Source organism: Mycteria americana, chromosome 15, assembly GCF_035582795.1.
Source record: "Mycteria americana isolate JAX WOST 10 ecotype Jacksonville Zoo and Gardens chromosome 15, USCA_MyAme_1.0, whole genome shotgun sequence".
Taxonomy (NCBI): Eukaryota; Metazoa; Chordata; class Aves; order Ciconiiformes; family Ciconiidae; genus Mycteria; species Mycteria americana.
Window position 1 is genome coordinate 12735354 of NC_134379.1, and position 17292 is coordinate 12752645.

A 17292-nucleotide genomic window follows, 5' to 3' on the forward strand; every position below is an offset into this window, starting at 1 on the left:
TCATTAGGGAAGCACATGTGGAAGAGCACTTAAAACATAAATTTAATTGCTTCATGCATGTTCATACTTCTCTTATAATTGATTAGAGCCAGCCCTGAGCAAAATGCACAGGAAAGGAGCAGAGAGAATTTATCAGGACCCCCCCCTCAGTTAGCGCTCCAGAGCTTTGTGTAGCTTCTAGCCACGGTCACGATGTCTGACATGAACACTGAGCGGCAGGGTGAACAGAGGCGAAACCTTTAATTATTCACCATCAGTCCAAACTAGACAAATGCAATCTGAGGATGCTTTTAGGTAGGGCGAGTGGGAGGGTTACCATACTGATTGTCCTCAGATTTGTTATCCTTCATCATATATTACATACGTGCAGTGCAATTCCAGTTGGCGTGAATAGTGAAAGGCTAGGTGCTTACGTTCAAATCCTCCTCCTCAAATGAGACAATGTGGAAGGCATTTCTAAATGGATGAGAGTGTTCAGGTAGTTAAAAGGAAAAGATGTTTGATAACAGTGCTGCAGCTTTGTCACCGGAGTTTGGTTTTGTGCTCTCCAGCTGACACGGCTTGAGGCCGTTGGATAATACACCATGGAAATAGTGGTCGATCTGTACATCCTGTGGTAGTTTGTGCCATTAATAGTAACAGGGTTTGAGAGCATCGGGCTAGCCTTCCTGGTGTCAGGGTGTGAGGAGATGGAGATCACAGGAATTCAGCCTTATCAAACTGGAGCTGCTACCTCTTTAATTCAACTAAAATACAAAGGGAACTTCTTAGCTTACCTTGCTTGCTCCTGTTTACCACCAAAAGATTTGATACTTTCAGAGATGTAAGTTAGGGGAGGCTTAGTGTCTTAATGCTCTATGATTCTAAAGACAAATGATGAAATCTTAGTTTTAAAATTTTTTAATATGCTAATTTTAAAGGGTTATGGAGCTGGATCTCCTGCAGTACTGCACTTTCAGGATACACGTGCATGTAAACTCTATTTATCCTTAACCAACTCACTGATATACTGTGAGAGCGCAGGAGAAAGTGCACTCGCTGCTTTAGGAAGTCAGTATAATATTGCACAAGGCCTCACAAGTCTCAGGTAACTCTAGATTGAATGTCTAGCATTTCAGCACCTTAACGTGGATGTAGTTTGGTCAGTAAATAATAATAAGTAACTTCTGTAACAAAAGGTTTTTAACGATATTCTTGTTAATGGGAACAGAGTGGGATTTGGTTTACCTCGAGGATGTTCTTTTATACCCCTGCTTAGGCAGCATGGTTGCAGTAATCTGTAATAAATTAAGCTTTTAAACCGAAATGGGTGTTGCATTTATATTTTCTCTGTGTTTTAAATTACAAATGATAGAGTATCGTAGTTGAAAAAAATGCTTCGTGTTTCAGTAGTTCTTGCTGACACTTCTATCAACAAATAACCATTGCCACCTGGACACGTTTAAAAAAAGTGGACCAATTCTTCATTAATGTAATTTACTAATTTCTGTGGAGTGGCTCCAGGGGTTAGTTTGGCAGCATGTGTAACAAACCCCCCCTCATCGCTCTGTTCGCTTTCCTGAATACACTTTTCCACGAGCACCAGGAGCAATAGCGAACGACTCCCAGAACGGCTGGCTGGATCATACGCTTTCTGCGCACCGTGCGTTGTTTTTGCTTTAATTTCTGAGTGCCCTCTTGAAGCGCCACTCCATCGCATGCCGATTTACAAATTTCCAGTTGCAACCTTACTTTGAGGTTATAGGTCTGACCTATAGTATTATTCACCTCTCAGTGATGTCAGAGGAGAATAACAGTTGAATTCCAGACCTCTGACATCAGCCTGACCTGAAACCTCCTCGCAGCAGCAACTCGAAAAGGGCTACTGAATCTAAATTAGCGGGAGCCGAAGAAAGGCAGCGCCTGAAACGGCCGGAGCCCTTCCCGGGGCCGGAGACGCAAGGCTGCCGCAGTCAGGGCGCTCCGGCGCGGGGAGCGGCCCGGACGCCGGCTGCCCGCCCTCCGCCGGGAGCGGACGCCCGGCCGGGCGCCGGGTCGGGCCCCCTAGGCGCCCGGTGCCATGCCGCTGTGCCCCGCCACCCGCGCCAGGCCCGGGCACCGGCAGCCGCCGCCGGGCCGCGCTGCAGGCGGGCGGCGGGGCGGGAGGGGGAGCCCGCGGTCCCGGCCCCGGGGGGGGCGGCGGCTACGGCTGCTCCACCCTCACTTTGTGTCAGCAGGTAGGAGAGCGCCGGCCGTCCCGGGGGAGGACACGGCCAGCCGCAGCCCGCCTGCGCCGGGGGTCGAGCCGAAGTGTCGATTCTGAGTTTTTCTGGAAGAAAGGCTTTTCCGCAGACGCTCTCGGGGCTGTCCGGCGGCTGGCAGCCCCTGCGCCTGCTGGAGTGGTTTCCCTCCCCGATAATGGTCAGGCAGCCTGCCGGGCTTCGCTGCCGGGTCGCCGCTGATGTTCCAGGTTTCGTCGTCCTTCGTGCTCCCTGCGTTTAGAGCCGATAATTGCGTTTGCTGTAGCGAGAGGAGAGACTTTGGTATTTTCAAGGAGTTTATCCGAAGTGTTTCTGGGTTCTTTCTCAGGTCTGTAGATTACATGCGGACACTTCACTTTCAGCCATGCCTGCCCCAGGAGCTTTCTGTCTGCAGTAATTTTCTCCCTTTGATCTTGCTGGATTCTCTTTCGGGCTGCAGAGCTCCACTCGCACCTACCTGCCTGCTGCATGTGTGCGAGAGAGATTGCTTTCTCTTTTTTAAAAATACTTTTTTATTATAAATACCAAATTTTTTTTTTTTTTAAAGACCCAAACCAAACAGCATCAGACCCACATGGTTTTCTTAAGCTACTGGAAATAACTTTTGCCTAGGATTTACAGCAACATTTCCATCCATCCCGGCCCCTGTGGACTCCAGCAGGCACACTGCCTAACAGGTTTGCAGATCTTTTTTCTTTTTTTTTTTAATCACTTTTTCTCTTCATAGCTGTGTGATCACTGTAACTTTGGTTTTAACTGAAAATATCCTCTGTCTAAATTCTCCCAGTTATGAAGGCTCCTCGATATGTTTCATGTGACCTTTGGGCAGACCATGGAACTTTATATTTTATTTTGTGGGGCCTTCAGTCAGGATCTTCTTAATGTGTGCTTGGAAGTGGTCATACCGGAACTCAGGCGTGCACAGAAATAGTGCGAGAGAAATCAGATATGCTGTAACCTTTTGCTTGATACCTGTTTGTTTCGTATCTAAACTTTTAAAGTGTTTTGGGGCCTTTTTATTTCCTGGGAACCTGAAACTATGAAGAGAAGCTCCGTGCTTTACTAATTATCCTCGAGAACTGCACCTGGACTCAGACTCTGAACATGGATTGCTAGGAGAAAAATAAAGTCGATGTCCAAACTTGAGTGAGGCACTTCTGGCATGAGAAGGATGGAAGGGATCAACTCAATTTGGAAGAGAACGGTACAGAAGCAAACTTTCTTTTCACCATAAATTCAAGAAATACCTCCTGCATAATTTCTGAGAAGGATACCGATAATTGCAGATTACGTTAAAGGTAAAGAGCTTGAGCTTATGTTGTGGGAAATGCTGGCAAGAAGGTGAGGTGTCTCTCAAGGGTACTTGAGATGGATGTTTTGAACCTGTGGATCTTCCTAACTCTTGGGCAGGAGACAGAAGGACACCACGTCCACGGGGAGATCTCCCCGTGCCTCATCTCTGTGAGACTGACGAGTTCCTAATGCTCCTTGGGGTTCCTGTATATCTGAACTGATTTCTTGCTTGCAACCTGTTTTGCTGATCTTTCCGGATTTATCTGCTGGAGGAGGGACTCATAATTTAGGGTATTTCTTTTAGTTTGTTTGTTTAAAATATGCCTTTGAGCTCCCAGCGGCCTTTGAGCACGTGGCACCAAGGAAGAGAAACAGTGATGGTGAGAACCGGGGAAGTTGTCCAGTAAGCAGTGCTGGCGCTGACTGAGCCCCTCTCTGCTCTTCCTCCCGCCTCCTCGTCGCTGGGACCGCACGCTCGGAAACCCGACGAGCTTTGCCGACGGCTGGAGCCTGCCACAGGGTGAGGACGCGTTCCTGAGCGGTATGTGTGGCCGGAGCCCGCTGCTGCAGCTGGTAGCATGAGTGCTGGCCCCCAGCTGCAGCTGGCTGTCCTCTGGCCTTGGCTGCTCATGGCGACCCTGCAGACAGGACTTGGCCACACAGGGCTGGCGCTGGCGGCGGCGGTCGAGTCGGAGAGGTCAGCGGCGCAGAAAGCCATCATTAGGGTGATCCCCCTGAAAGTGGAGCCAATCATACTGGAAGGGGAGTTTGCAAACGTTGCTGAGGTGACTCCAGCCGAAGGAAAACTGCTCCAGGTAAGAGCATCTTTATTTTATCCAGCTCCATCTGCCTTACCTTCCCACTCCTATGCTTTCCCCCGTTTTCTCTCCTTGCTGCATTTGATTTTGTTTCCTGACTGCAGATTTATAACTGAAGCAATGAGGCATTTTTTATGTGAGCTGTCCACCTGTGTGTTTTGTTCCTTTGTGTTCCTGCTCTCCAGCCCTGCACACTGTTTTGAGGCAGAAGGGGTCGGGTTGAGACTTCATTTGGTCACGATCTGTAGCTGTGCTTGTGTTAATGTTGAATTTTGCACGAGGTCGGTTGATCCCATGAAGATTATTGTGTATCTTAATTGATGTTATAAAGCTGAGTGTGTCGAGTCACATGTTGGGACGCTAAACATCTGACAGAAAGCATGATTTTTTTTTTTTTGTGAAATCCAGAAGGTTTTCTACACACTTCTGCTGATAGCTGGGATTCCGTTACAGCTAAAATACACATCCAGCCTTTGCCCACCAGAATTACTGACCCGGCTGGTTGTTGTCTTTTGTATTGCCTGTACCTGAAAGTTGAATTTTGCCCATACAGCAGTTCCTGTGGTGTCACCACCAGGTATTTCTATAAGTGAAATTAATGCTGGTTTTTGACCTTTACTAAGGAGAGAGCATCTGGACATCTTGCCATAAGGTGCAGATGCTGCTAAGAGACAGAGCTGAGCTATTCGGTGAACAGACCAATCTCCTGCATGTGCTTAAGTTTTGAGCTCAGTTTCTTGAGGCATGGTGTGTACTCTCTGGTTTCTGTTGGTAATTTGCTTGGCAGTCATGTGCATTATTCTTGAAAACAAAAAATTGCAAAATAGCCTGCATTAATATTAAATCTTAATTTTTGCATGGCTTTTTCCAGTCTTGACTTTCCAAATGTGGTATGTTGTAATCTTAATTAAATTTGTAGCTTGGAAATTTAAATTATAGTAATAAATTTTGTATAGTCTTATAAGAAAAGAAATACAGTTGAGCCAGCTTTAGAACATGGTCACCTGTCTGAAAATGAAAATGGGCAATTTGTGACATTTATAAAGCCTGTTTTCCACGCCTTTTGAACTACTCAGAATGAAAGCTATGCTATAAAATTATATTACCAGGCTAAAAAATATCTTAGACAAATGTACTCAAGGTCCTGTTCTGTCGTGAGGCAATGTCCAGGAAAGTCAATATTTATTCCTTACAAAAACTACAGTGGTGTTGCAACTGAGCACAAAGTATAGAGTGTGGACCTTTTCGAAATGAGTGGATGATAACCCCTATTGTGTGATGTGTGGATGTTTTTAACCAAGTGCAGTGATACAAAGTGGGATTTTTGTATTGCCTGCCGTCACAGCAGCACAAATGAGACGTTTTGAATACTAAGCAGTGAATAGTGTTAGATTTACAAATGGACTTCATCCTTTAAAAATCATCCTCAAAATGGAGAGGGTTGGGGAAACACTAATCTAATCTGTTGAGTTTGTGTACACAGATACTGACCTGCACTGTGTATGTTTTTAGGCCTTGATTCCGCCACTATGTGTGCGCAGGTGATCATTCCTATTCTGTATCCCACTGAATCCAGTGCAGAAAATCATCCGGGTCTGGTTTCAGGTGGCAACGTTGGGATCGGGGGGTCAGGCTGTGCCTTCTGCAGCAGGATGTTTGCCCGGTGCCAGGCACCATGCTCTGGGAAAGCTTAGTCAAGTGTACCTATGACCTCTCGTGTATATCTTACGGTGTAGTTTCTAATTCTGCCACTACATATCGAAACTCAGAATATAAAATGCCATTTAAAATTGCTTGGGTCTTGATCCTGCAGTGGGTTCCTGCCTCTGGAAAGACAAAATGGGAAACGGAGCCATAACTGTTAAGGTACAGAATAAGTAAGAAATTAATGGGAGGAACTACTTTTAGTTCACATTCGGATAGTCGGATATTAAATACACCTGAATTAGGCTTTATTGGGACATCTCATTTTACATGTGTTGTCAACATCCCAATCTTGCAAAAAAGTTAGGTCACGTGCTTAAATTTGATGTCATTGGAACTCGTATTTAAATAAACTTAAGCCTGTTCACACATACCTGCACAATTGGTTCTTTATATGTAATTTAGGTACATAACATGATTATCTTTACAGTTAATGAGTTAAGAAGTCTAGTTTTTACACCATTTTTGGATAGGTTTTCTTGGTTATGTCAGACCCTGTAAGATGCAGTCAGCCCTCATGCCCATAGCAGGAGAACACAAACTGCAGAGCCAAGCTTGGAAGGGAAGAGTGGGTGGCCCAGTCCTGTTTTCAAAGCAATGCTCTCTTAGTTTAGTGGTATAAGAAGATTGCTTAAGGATAAGTGGTGCAGAGCTAGCCCTATATTCAAGTAAAGTTCTCTTTAACTTATAATTATCTTCATAGTGCTCTGGTCAATAGATTTTTAGAAATACATCCTTAATTTAATATAGAAAATCCTGCACATAAGTAATGAAGCCTCACCAAATGTACTGCTACCAGAACATTTTCTTGGTTTCATTTCTCCCTGCCATATTCTCTAGGATCACCTACAGAAACAGACTTTGATCATAGTGTGTTACATTCTTAGAAGCTAATTTAAACATATCTCCTTTACCTATAATAAAATAACCCCAATGCCGAATTCTTCCTCACACCCCTTGCCCCTGTGACCAGTTCTTCTGGGAAATCTCTGGATTTTCAGTTTTGCAGGTCACTGAACACTGGTGGGTGAGCGAGTGGATGCCAGCAGCTGCCTGGCACCTGCCTGCTGTCTGCCCCTTTCAGTTTAACCCAGGCAGTGTTACCTCTGGCACTCTGCACGATGCACTATGATGCAAAGGGAGAGGAATTTCTCAAGTAGGCAGAGCCGCTTAAGACTTTATAGGTCAAAAAACCAACACCTTAGACTTCTTACAGAAATCATCTTCAAGCTTGTTCCGAGCTCAAGCTTGTTCAGAGAGCACATGCTGTGAGCATTAACTATTGCCTAACACAAGAGATGTAGTGTTGTGAACTAGTTTGCAGTTTCCAAATGGCTGGAAGTTTAGATCTCTGTTGAGCTTATTGCAGTAGCCTGGACTTCTTCTGAAAAGTCCCAAACAATGATATTTAAAAAGAGATAAACTCAAACCACTGTATTTACTGTAGAGAAGGCAAAGCAATCATCAATCACCAATCACCTTACATGCCTACACGTAAAAAACCCATGTAGGTATGTAGAACAGTGGAACAGTCGTCTTATTTAGCAGGCAGAAGTATATCATCAGTTTTCCCAACATGCATTATTTTATCGCAAGTCTCACAATACTGTGTTTCATTTCCATATAATCTTAGCAGTTACACAGTTAGGTGATTGTAGGAGAAAGTCAACTTTCATCTACCCACTGAGCGCATTATTTAAACTTATGACTGCAAGAAAAAACCTTGAGAACACAGAACAAGCTCCCTAAAGGCTCTGAACCCCAAAAGCAAGGATTATCCTCTTTCCTCTCCCACCAAAGAAACAAATTATTTAAAAAACATTATTTTTAAAGTCAATCTTCTATTTAGGGTGGAATGAGTGAGAATTAGAGGACAATCCTGAATCATCATTTTTTAGGTGTTGTGTACAATTCAGAAGCTGAAAACCAAACACAGATAGATATATTCGGAAAAGAAACATGGTGCGTGTTCATAACACCAATGATAATTAACCCTTGAAATTGCTACAATGAACCCAACATGATCATCCTGGAAAGGGAGAGTGTTTCCAATATTGCAATGCATAGTGCTACTGGAGAATTATAATCACCTACTTAACTGCTTATAGAAGGTTACGCTCCCAACCCATAAGAAAGTAAATATATTAGTAAGTCTTCTATACTACTAGCTCCTGGATCAACAAAAGGATGTTGAGTGCATAATGTTGACAGAGATCAAAGAAGTGGGAAAGTCTAACCAAATGATAATGGGGACTTAAATTACCTGTGAATAAACTGGTCAGATAGCACAATAAGAGTAAGTTCAAAGAAGCAATTTCTGCCTCTTGGAACAGCTAGTACTAGAGTACACAGAAAGATATTCTTGACTTAGTGTTAAGTAATGTGCAAGAACTGACTCAAAAGCTAGCAATAATTGAGTCACTTGTATTGACTGCAGCATAATAAAATTCGTTGCCTAAGTACCAAAAAGTGGAACTCTGACACTAACCTTTAAAACGGGAAATTGCACTAGAGTGAAACAGTGAGACGAACGGCTCCTACAGCTTAAAAAAAAAATCTTTAGATGTGACATAGATACTACTAAGGAAAGTAAAAGCAGTCTCAGGAAACATAGAAAGCATTGCATCAAGAAGGCAGTAGTAACCCAATACAAATACACTGGTAGTGTTCAAGAAACCATTTGGGCAAAACAGATCTTCTAAAAATCAGACATACAGTATTAGTATAGGATTGGCATAGTATATAGTATAACCTGCAGTGCAGATTAGTATGATATTAGTATAGGATTTAAGTGTATCTGAAAGGTGAGCCATTAAAATCCAGATGCAGAGTAGGGAGTCTCAGCTAGAGTTAGCTGCTAGAAAAAGCTCAGCTTAGAGGCTGTTTCTGAACTTCCATCCCTCTCTTGAGCATATGCAGAGACTGAGTTGGAGCTTTGCATGGCGTGTCTTCTCCTTTCCTGACCCAGAAAACGTGTGGTGGGAAACTGTTCTCTGTTTAAGGAGTTTGAAGGACTTTAAACCTAGATCTTCCAGATCCCCAGTGCACCATCTGGTGCTGGTCATTGTCCCAGTAGAATTATTTATGACACATGTAGGTGTAGACCCATCCTGAATTGAAGATTTTCAGTGCTTAAAAGATAACAGATCTGGAGGCCCAAGTAATTAGATGGGGCAGGCATAAATAGGAGTATCTTTGCAGCAGAGCAAAGATACATGGTCAGAAGGCTAAATCAACAGGGCTGGAGTGAGTGACAGTCAACAGAGGACTTCTGGCCATACACACCCATCCTGGAATATATCCAAGGAGCAAGTGGACATTTCCCAAAGATAAGCTGGCAGAGGGGTGAGATTACAGGAGAAGGGAAACGGGCCTCAGTCGTTCCTGTTGGCTGTAGCCAGGCTGGATTTGTGGGTGAAATGGTTCTGAACCATTAGAGAAACTACTTTTTGTTCTGTGCCTCCATAAAACTAAAGGTTTGGTAGGCATTTCCTACAGATTATGGAAGGCTATTCTGAGTTCCAAGTGAATTCATTATTATTAAATGAAAACTTTCAGAATTTTCAAAGTAATACAAACGTCACAAACTTTGTATGATCAAAGAGAACTCTATTGTATTAGACTTTATTTTGGACAAAAATTGACATGCATTTTTATGTATTATATCTCTGTATTTTTCCATGCATAGAGCTCTCAAACATGCCTAAAAGCTTTCTGTGGACTTTCCCCAAAAGTCTTACTTAGTCTGAAAACAAGCAAGTTTTAACCTAAACAGAAAAAAAGTAAGAAGTGCAATGGAAAACGTGCAGTGTAGTTTGATCTTCAGGTCTGTCTGTCTTCAGTATCATAAAAATCTGTGTTGCAGGGGTTGCCAAGAGTCAAATATATGAAATTTTGGTTTATAAACAAAGCAGAGTTGTAAGCCGAACCTCAGTACAGGGGTGTATATCACACTTGAGCAATGCACATTCATATTTTATCACCCTTTTGGGCTTCCCTCCATTCTAAGTCTTGAGATTAGGTATAGACAGGAGGACAGGGTATAAAGTAGGCATAAATGGCGTGGATGGTCATGGTGGTCTCTTCTGTCTTTGACTTCTGTGATTTATTTATTTATTTTTAATACCTGTTTATTTTTCCCTTATTTCAACCAGCTGTAAAGAACAGGAAGCGTTGTGCTGCTTTTCATTTGCCCATAACAATTTCGGTCTGCATTAAGGAATCATAATCACATCTCATGCTTCAGAGCTTCGGGCTTGCTGCCAGCACGGGTCAGGCGGGAGTTGGCCAAGAGTTGTCTTGGGACCTTTTCACCTTTTTTTTTAGGAGCATCAGGGATTGGCCTCACCTCAAAACAAGGCGCTAAAACATATGTGTCAATGTTCAAAGGTAGTAGAGAGAATGTTGTTTGAAATACGCTTAGGTTGTATGGGTTACTCCTGTGCACAAGATGGAACAGATCGCCAGGTTTAAGTGGAAGACTCTTCTCCCCCTTGCAGCCACCCCGTTCAAATTATCAGAAAGTTTGGGTGTGTATCCTCTTCCTCTGCAGCTTGAGACATGAATCATCTGCCTAGATCAACGGATGTATTCTCACCTCGTCACTTCCCTAACCCTAAAGGGGCTAGTTAAGGGCATTAGTGGCCCTTTGATCTCTCTTTTGTTCTCCGTCTCAGTAATTTGGTCTCCAGTGATCAAATGGGTTAATCTAATGCGTATTACTGTGCTCAGTATCAGGATAGTGGCAGAAATGTAATGGTTTGTCATATACAGAAACTCTGACTACATAGTTGAATTAATTCCTCTGGCCGTAAACTCTATGAAACAGATTAAAAGTTTTTGTACCAAACTCATTTATGATATGTGTTCATTTCAAATGTAAGTAAAGCAGTTTGGGGATTAAATTTGCTGTTGTTTTGGCAAATGCTATACGAATTCTAGTTCAAAATTACATGAAAGAATAGAATGTAGACTTCCTACTTCTAAAGCACTTCAGCAGCTGTTGTTCTATGGGGTCTTTGTTCAGCTAGGTGGATTTGCTCAAGGCTGCTGGTGTATCGCTGTAGAAGGGATACATACACTGCAGAAGCTCGGAGAGAAAGACATTGGGATTGAATTGGATCCAGATAAGAAAAATGAATAGCACTCCAGTCCTATTATGGACGTGAAGCGGTTTTCCTTACAAAGGCCAAAAAGCCCAATAATCGAGCAGAGCAGCTGCAGTGAAGACCGTGGCTGACAAAGGGTTTGGGGAGGTTGCCCCATGGTAGAACAGAAGAGACAACTTGAGGGGATATCCTAGGTAGTGAAAGGAGAACATTGGTTCTTCCATTAGTTGAATTTTGTGCAGGATCTTGGGTAAAATGTTAATATTGTGGGTCCAAGTGCGTGGTGCACGTGTGGGTGCTGTGGGTGCACGTGTGTCCCTGAATGTGAATGTCAGAGACTTTTGTCTAAACATTTCCCTAGGGCCACAAAACTCCTGTCTCTGTCCTCCCCATCACCCTCTATTTCATCTGGTCTCATTCATATAAGCTTCAAGACACCCCAGGTGATATAGTTCCCCTCAGCTATTTTTTTCTACTCATCTGCTCTCCAAAGTTTGTTTCTTTTATCTTTGCCCCTTACATTTTCTCAGCACAATGTTTATTCTTGTTATTTTTCTATATGTGGTCTTCTTGGTCACTGCTGGTGCACGAAATGGTTTAGGCTGTTGCCTGGCACCATGTGCCTCCAACACTTTGCCCTCCTCCATTCTTTTCCGTGATCATTTGGTCTTTCTGTTACCTCCTTTACATCTGTCTTGTCTCTAAAGAGGAAGACAGCTGTACAAAAAGCTGTTGTTTGTAAACTTTGTACAAAGTACATACCTCCATGAAGGATGCAGATACCTGATTTGTTTGGGTGATAGACGAATCAACATGCAGGTCCTATAAAGCCCTATGTTTGAAAAGATCATCGAAATAATTTGTGTAGGTTCTTGGCTGAGAAATCACCGCGTGCCGTTTCTGACAGTACCACCTAGTTGTAGCCTGAGTTGGTGCCAGCCCATGTCTTCATGCTCCATCGCTGACTGCCTTTCATGGTTGCTTTCACAGTAAAACAAAGACTTTTCTTCCCTGAGAAAACCAGCGACAGCTTTCTCTTGCTGAAGACACCCAATGGAACATCTTGGGTCCGCATGACATTGCAGAGCCTTCAACTGGCCGATAACTTCTGTGGGCTGAGGGAGATCAAGGGGCAGGAAGTGCAGCGATTATGGGAAGCTTCAACTACATCCATTACACTTCAGGGAGCTGCTAGATGGGACCAAGAAGGGGAGAAACAATGCTGGCCTTGGCCTTTTCCAGGACCTCCTTCAAAACTTTGCTTTTGAAAAGCTGCTCTGTAACAGTGACAATAATGTATTTTGTTCCTGCAAAGATGCTGAGAGAGAGGCCAAGAAGTTGTCCACAGTTGTGTTTTAATTCAGAAAGGTCAGTTACGTGAAATCAAATAAGCTCGTTAAAAAAAAGTTGAGAGGGCAACTAAGAGTTACATCCTTGCAGTTGGCATGAAGGTATTTAAGGGCACTACAGTAGGAATTAAGAGCAAATGTACTTCTCAAGAAATACTTGAAAAATGATAAAAGGATATCAGCATACCTAGACATAAGGGTAAGAAAGTATATGAAAGCATCCTGAAAAAGTAAAAATTTCGGTAAAATGAGGAACAAGCTAAAAACACATTGAAAAGAGGAAACCAGAAATAGCTTGCAAATGATAAAGTAACTAATAATAGATTCCTTTCAGTCACATCAGAAGCAGAAAGTGCTTAGGGCAGCTAAACCAATAGCAGAAAAAGGAATGCAATTCTTTTTGTGCTTTTATCTCTCTCAAGCTGAAATGTCTGTAGGTGAGATGGTGATGTAGATAGACAAAATCAACATTACCAGTCGCTGGGATCGGACGGTATTCACCCAAGAGCTGTGGAGGATGAAATCGCTGAACTATTACCTATGTTTATGAACTCTTGTTTAAAATCACTGGAAGGTGGCTGATGTGATACCAGTTTTTCTACGGGCTTCAAGTCATCCACGAAAGCCCAGACCAGTATGCTGTAAAATCTGTACGGAGTAAGTTGGTAGAAACTACAATGCAGAGTGTAATAAGTGCATTGAAGGAGTCAATCAGTTGGGTAGGTCCAGCTGAATTTCCAAAATGCCCAAGTCCCTCAGCAAAGGCTTTTAAGGAAACTAAGACATGGAATAAGAAGGAGGCTCCTGGATAAATCCTTATTGGAAGATAAGAAGCAGATGGTAGGAATAACTGGCAGATCTTCAGCATGGAAGAAGCTGATGACTACAGTTCTGCAGGTGCATGTGCTGGTAGCCATGCTGTCCCGTATGTTTAATAAGCACATGGAAACTGAGTGCTTGGTAATGTTTTAGAGCTTTCCAATACATTAACTAATGTGAAGTAATGAAGAGAAGGATCAGCTAAGAAGCATCGCAGAAGAACCTTATGAGACTAGTGCCAGGAGATGCACGTGGAAAATCAGTCTTTTCTTTACATTAAGGTGCTGGGCTCTGATTTGTCCATTACCACTTAGAAACTGTATCTTGTGATTACAATAGATTGTTCCATGCAAGTGTCAGCTTAGTGCTTGGTGGTTGTCATGAAGACAAAGAGAACATTAGGAATGAAAAAAAGAGAGAATAAAACGGAGAATATCTTTGAGCTCCTGTAGAAATCCAGGATACATCCACATGTTGAATACTGTGTGAAGTTCCGTTCCCCACACCTCTAAAAAAGATGTAGCAGTATTGGAAGAGATTTGGAGAAGAACAGAGGGATAAGAAAAAGGATAAGATGTGTTTCATACAAGGAACAACTAACTGGACTGATACTCTTCTGGCTGGCAAAGTGGAAGCTAAATGGTGATATGAAAAGCTCTACAGAGTAATGAACAGGGATTGACTGTTAGCCTCTTTCAATATGAAAACAATGGGACATCGCATGAAGCAACCAGTAGTAGCCAGGTTCAAAAGGACCAAAAGAAGTGCTCTTCGTACACTGTACAATTAACCTGTACAGTTCCTTGCTGCAGGAACTGCTCTGGATGCTAAAAGTTTACAGAGGTTAAAAAAACAACTGGAACTAACAAATGGGAGAAGACTCCATCAACGGCTATTGAATAACCGGTACCAGTTTTGCCTCAGGAATTCTATAAAATGCAGCTTGCTGGAGGCTTGGAGAGTGTCCTGGGGAGAAGCCCTACATGCTTGTCCTGTTCTTACTTCTCCTTCAGAAATCCACTGTTGGCAACTGTCAAAGCAAAGATTATGGGCTAGATGGACCTTTGGTCTGAATTCATACTGCTGTTCTTGTATTCTCATCTTCTACAGAGCACCTTTTCAGCTGTTAGGCCCACCACCTTCAGCACCAGGCTTCCAGTCCACCTCTGCTCTGTTTGGGCAAGTCTCTGTAGCTGCGATAAGTACATCCTTCACCATCCATTAGTGACTTGGAGCTCAGCTATTCATTCACTTAGAAGGCACCATACAGTTCCTTGGGATCCATTATTACAAATCCCCTCAACACGTAGCCCTCAACTGGTGCTGTTAACCAGCATTTGATGCCCTTGACACTTTTGCCCTTCATATCTTCCATTCTTATCCCTCATCACCCTCAATCTGCATGATCCCGTGAACTGTGCTCTATTGATGGGATAGTAACCATTGTAATTTAGTCATGTATGCCCCCTGCCTTTGTCTGTTCTTTAATGCAGTATTACTCATCTGATGAAATATCAGCCCAAATATTGCTATAGGCTCTTACTTTTCAGAGCAATGCCTGCTCCTCAGAATGGCTCAAGTGAGTCTGTGCGTTCTCTTACTTGTCCATCTTTGTATCCAGCCATGCTCTGCTCACTTACAGCCCGAAATGCGTAAGTGATGGAGGAGAAAATCCTGTATTCCTTGAGAAGTAGCACAGTAACTTCAACCCCAATGGCAACAGAGGCAAACAGTCCCATATGTGGTAGGGCTAGGCTGGCTGTATCTCATGAACATAGGACGAGATGTGGAAGTTCTTGGTTGTAAACCTTCACTGCTAATTCTCATCTTTAATAGCTTCATAGCTACATTTGGCCTCTTCATGATGGTCATCCCACATAAATTTGTTGTGCCCCTTTGGAATAAAGCCTATCTTCCTGTCTGGCAGGTGTACCAAGATGACTTTAAGATTTCTCAGGATCTTGTTTAAAAAAGACCAAACACCCTCTCAATTTTTTTTGAGTAATCTGCACTTTTCAGTGCAGAATGGACAACCATTATCCTTCTGAATTATGCTACCCCAGCTTGGATATTCCAGTTTTGGCAAAGTTCAGAGTTTGGGCAACCAACTTCTAGCAGGGTGGCTAAGTAATATTTATTGAATTGTTTTATTGAATTTTATTTGCTTGCTGCATGCTCTCCATCTGTGATTAGATTAAGTGCTCAATTGAGTATATTTCTCCTAATATTGGGATGACATTGTCCCAACTCTAAATAGCCTTCAGGAATAGCAAGAATTGTCCTGTAGGCAACACTGGATGTGTCTCTTGTGACTCCTGACTTGGTACATCCAGTGTGCCTTCAGAAGTCTAGTCTTCCTAAAGAGGTAATTGTCTTTATGGAAGACTTTCTTCAAGGGTGTAGACTTCAAGGGTGCAGACTAGTAGGATGCACTCATGGAAGAACTCACGTGCTGCTTATGTTCTTTAGGAATCCTATCTTTGGTACTGGCAGAAAGACCCCAATATCAGGTGCATTCATCAGGAATATCATTCCTCTCCAACAACATTAGCCAATGCTGAATTCTAGAACCTGTGACAAAACTATTGTCAGTTCTGTGTATCTAAACCTTCGAGTGCACCTTGCAACATCCTGCTCCTGTGCACCAGATCTCAGGATATAACCAAGGCATCTTACTCCTTTCACATGTTTCTGCCATTTCTGTCCTTCTTCTCCTGTTTTTTGGCACAGACTAGGAACCCAGCTGGGGCCAAACGCCACAGCACCCAGTCAGTGCTAGGGAGCATGAATGAGATGTATACTGTTCAATTTTGCAGCTTCTTGACCTTCTCAAGGACCTCTATCACAAGATACCATTGTGGCAGGAGACTGCTTACTACACTGGATGTATTCACCCCTCCTCATGTTCCCAATGCGTTGTGTATATTGTAGGCAACAGAGCCTGCATCTTTGATACCTACCAGAGTGTTTGGGTAGAGCACATGCTCTGGGGAGTTAGCTCCTCTTTATAATAACTGTGTCTCAATAACAGTCAGATATTCCTGTGGTTGAAATAAGAGCCTCTCTACATAGTAGAGAATATATTTTTACAGGTCTGTTGGCACATATACCTCTCTCCTTGCCTAAGGAGTGAATCACGATAACCTGAGAACATCAGGTATTTGGTCACCAAGAAGACCAGTTGATGTGTTAAGTCAGAAATAGTTTCAAACCCTTGCCAACCATACCATTTGCATCTTAAAGTCCTCATGTTCAGGTAATGTCAAACAAGATATTCTGAGGTCCCGTCCTTTCTGTCGGAAGCCATGGAGCCAGGGAATCCAGTGTGCCTGGTGGGAACCCAGCAATGGGAATGCTGAATATATATCAGTGGTAGAAAGCTGTTTTAGCTGACAGATTACAAATCAGAAATGTGGGATAATATCTGAGGGGACAGTTTGCAGAAGCTAGAGGTTTTGCAAAATTGACTTCTTTTCCTCAGATGCCAACAAGTACTGGCTCCATTGCCTACAGGCCAGCCTGTTTCTTGGATTCCTGGTAAACACGTTCTTGGTTCTGTAGTCTGAAGAATTAATTGATATCTATCTATTCCTTCTTCCCCTGAAAGCCTACTGCAAGATAAGGCAAGATGCGTTAGTGGTGATCCTGCAGACTTCAGTCTGGCTGGGACAGGCTGAGGGAATACTGAAGCCAGAGTTATCAGAGAAGCTTGCCCATCCTCCTAGACTGACTTGCACAGAAGTCAACACATTTGCTCCAGTGCATCCTCTGAACTCCACGAGATTTTGATGCTAGATAATGGTTGTTATTAGAAGAAGCCTGACTCATCTCTCTTGTCCCTACATAGACCTGTTTCAGTGATTCTGGATTGTTCACTGGGACTAATGAGCAGTAACGTATAGATTACATCAGTGCAGATACCTGAGCAACTATTTCTGTCAGTCTGAGGGATTTACAATTT

The 17292-nt window shown here is 43.0% G+C and overlaps 1 protein-coding gene across 3 annotated transcripts in view; it reads left to right on the plus strand.

The window, feature by feature from the left end:
• Nucleotides 1-2159: 2159 nt before the first annotated feature.
• The window catches only part of RNF43 (ring finger protein 43), a 62314-nt gene continuing 47181 nt past the window's right edge, over nt 2160-17292 (plus strand). Inside the window, exons 1-2 of one of the 3 annotated variants that reach the window (XM_075517743.1) lie at nt 2160-2917; nt 3242-4348. In XM_075517743.1, the coding sequence (XP_075373858.1) occupies nt 4112-4348 (237 nt within the window). In that variant the 5' untranslated portion in view covers nt 2160-2917; nt 3242-4111. The other 2 variants (XM_075517744.1, XR_012777940.1) reach the window with 2 other exon arrangements.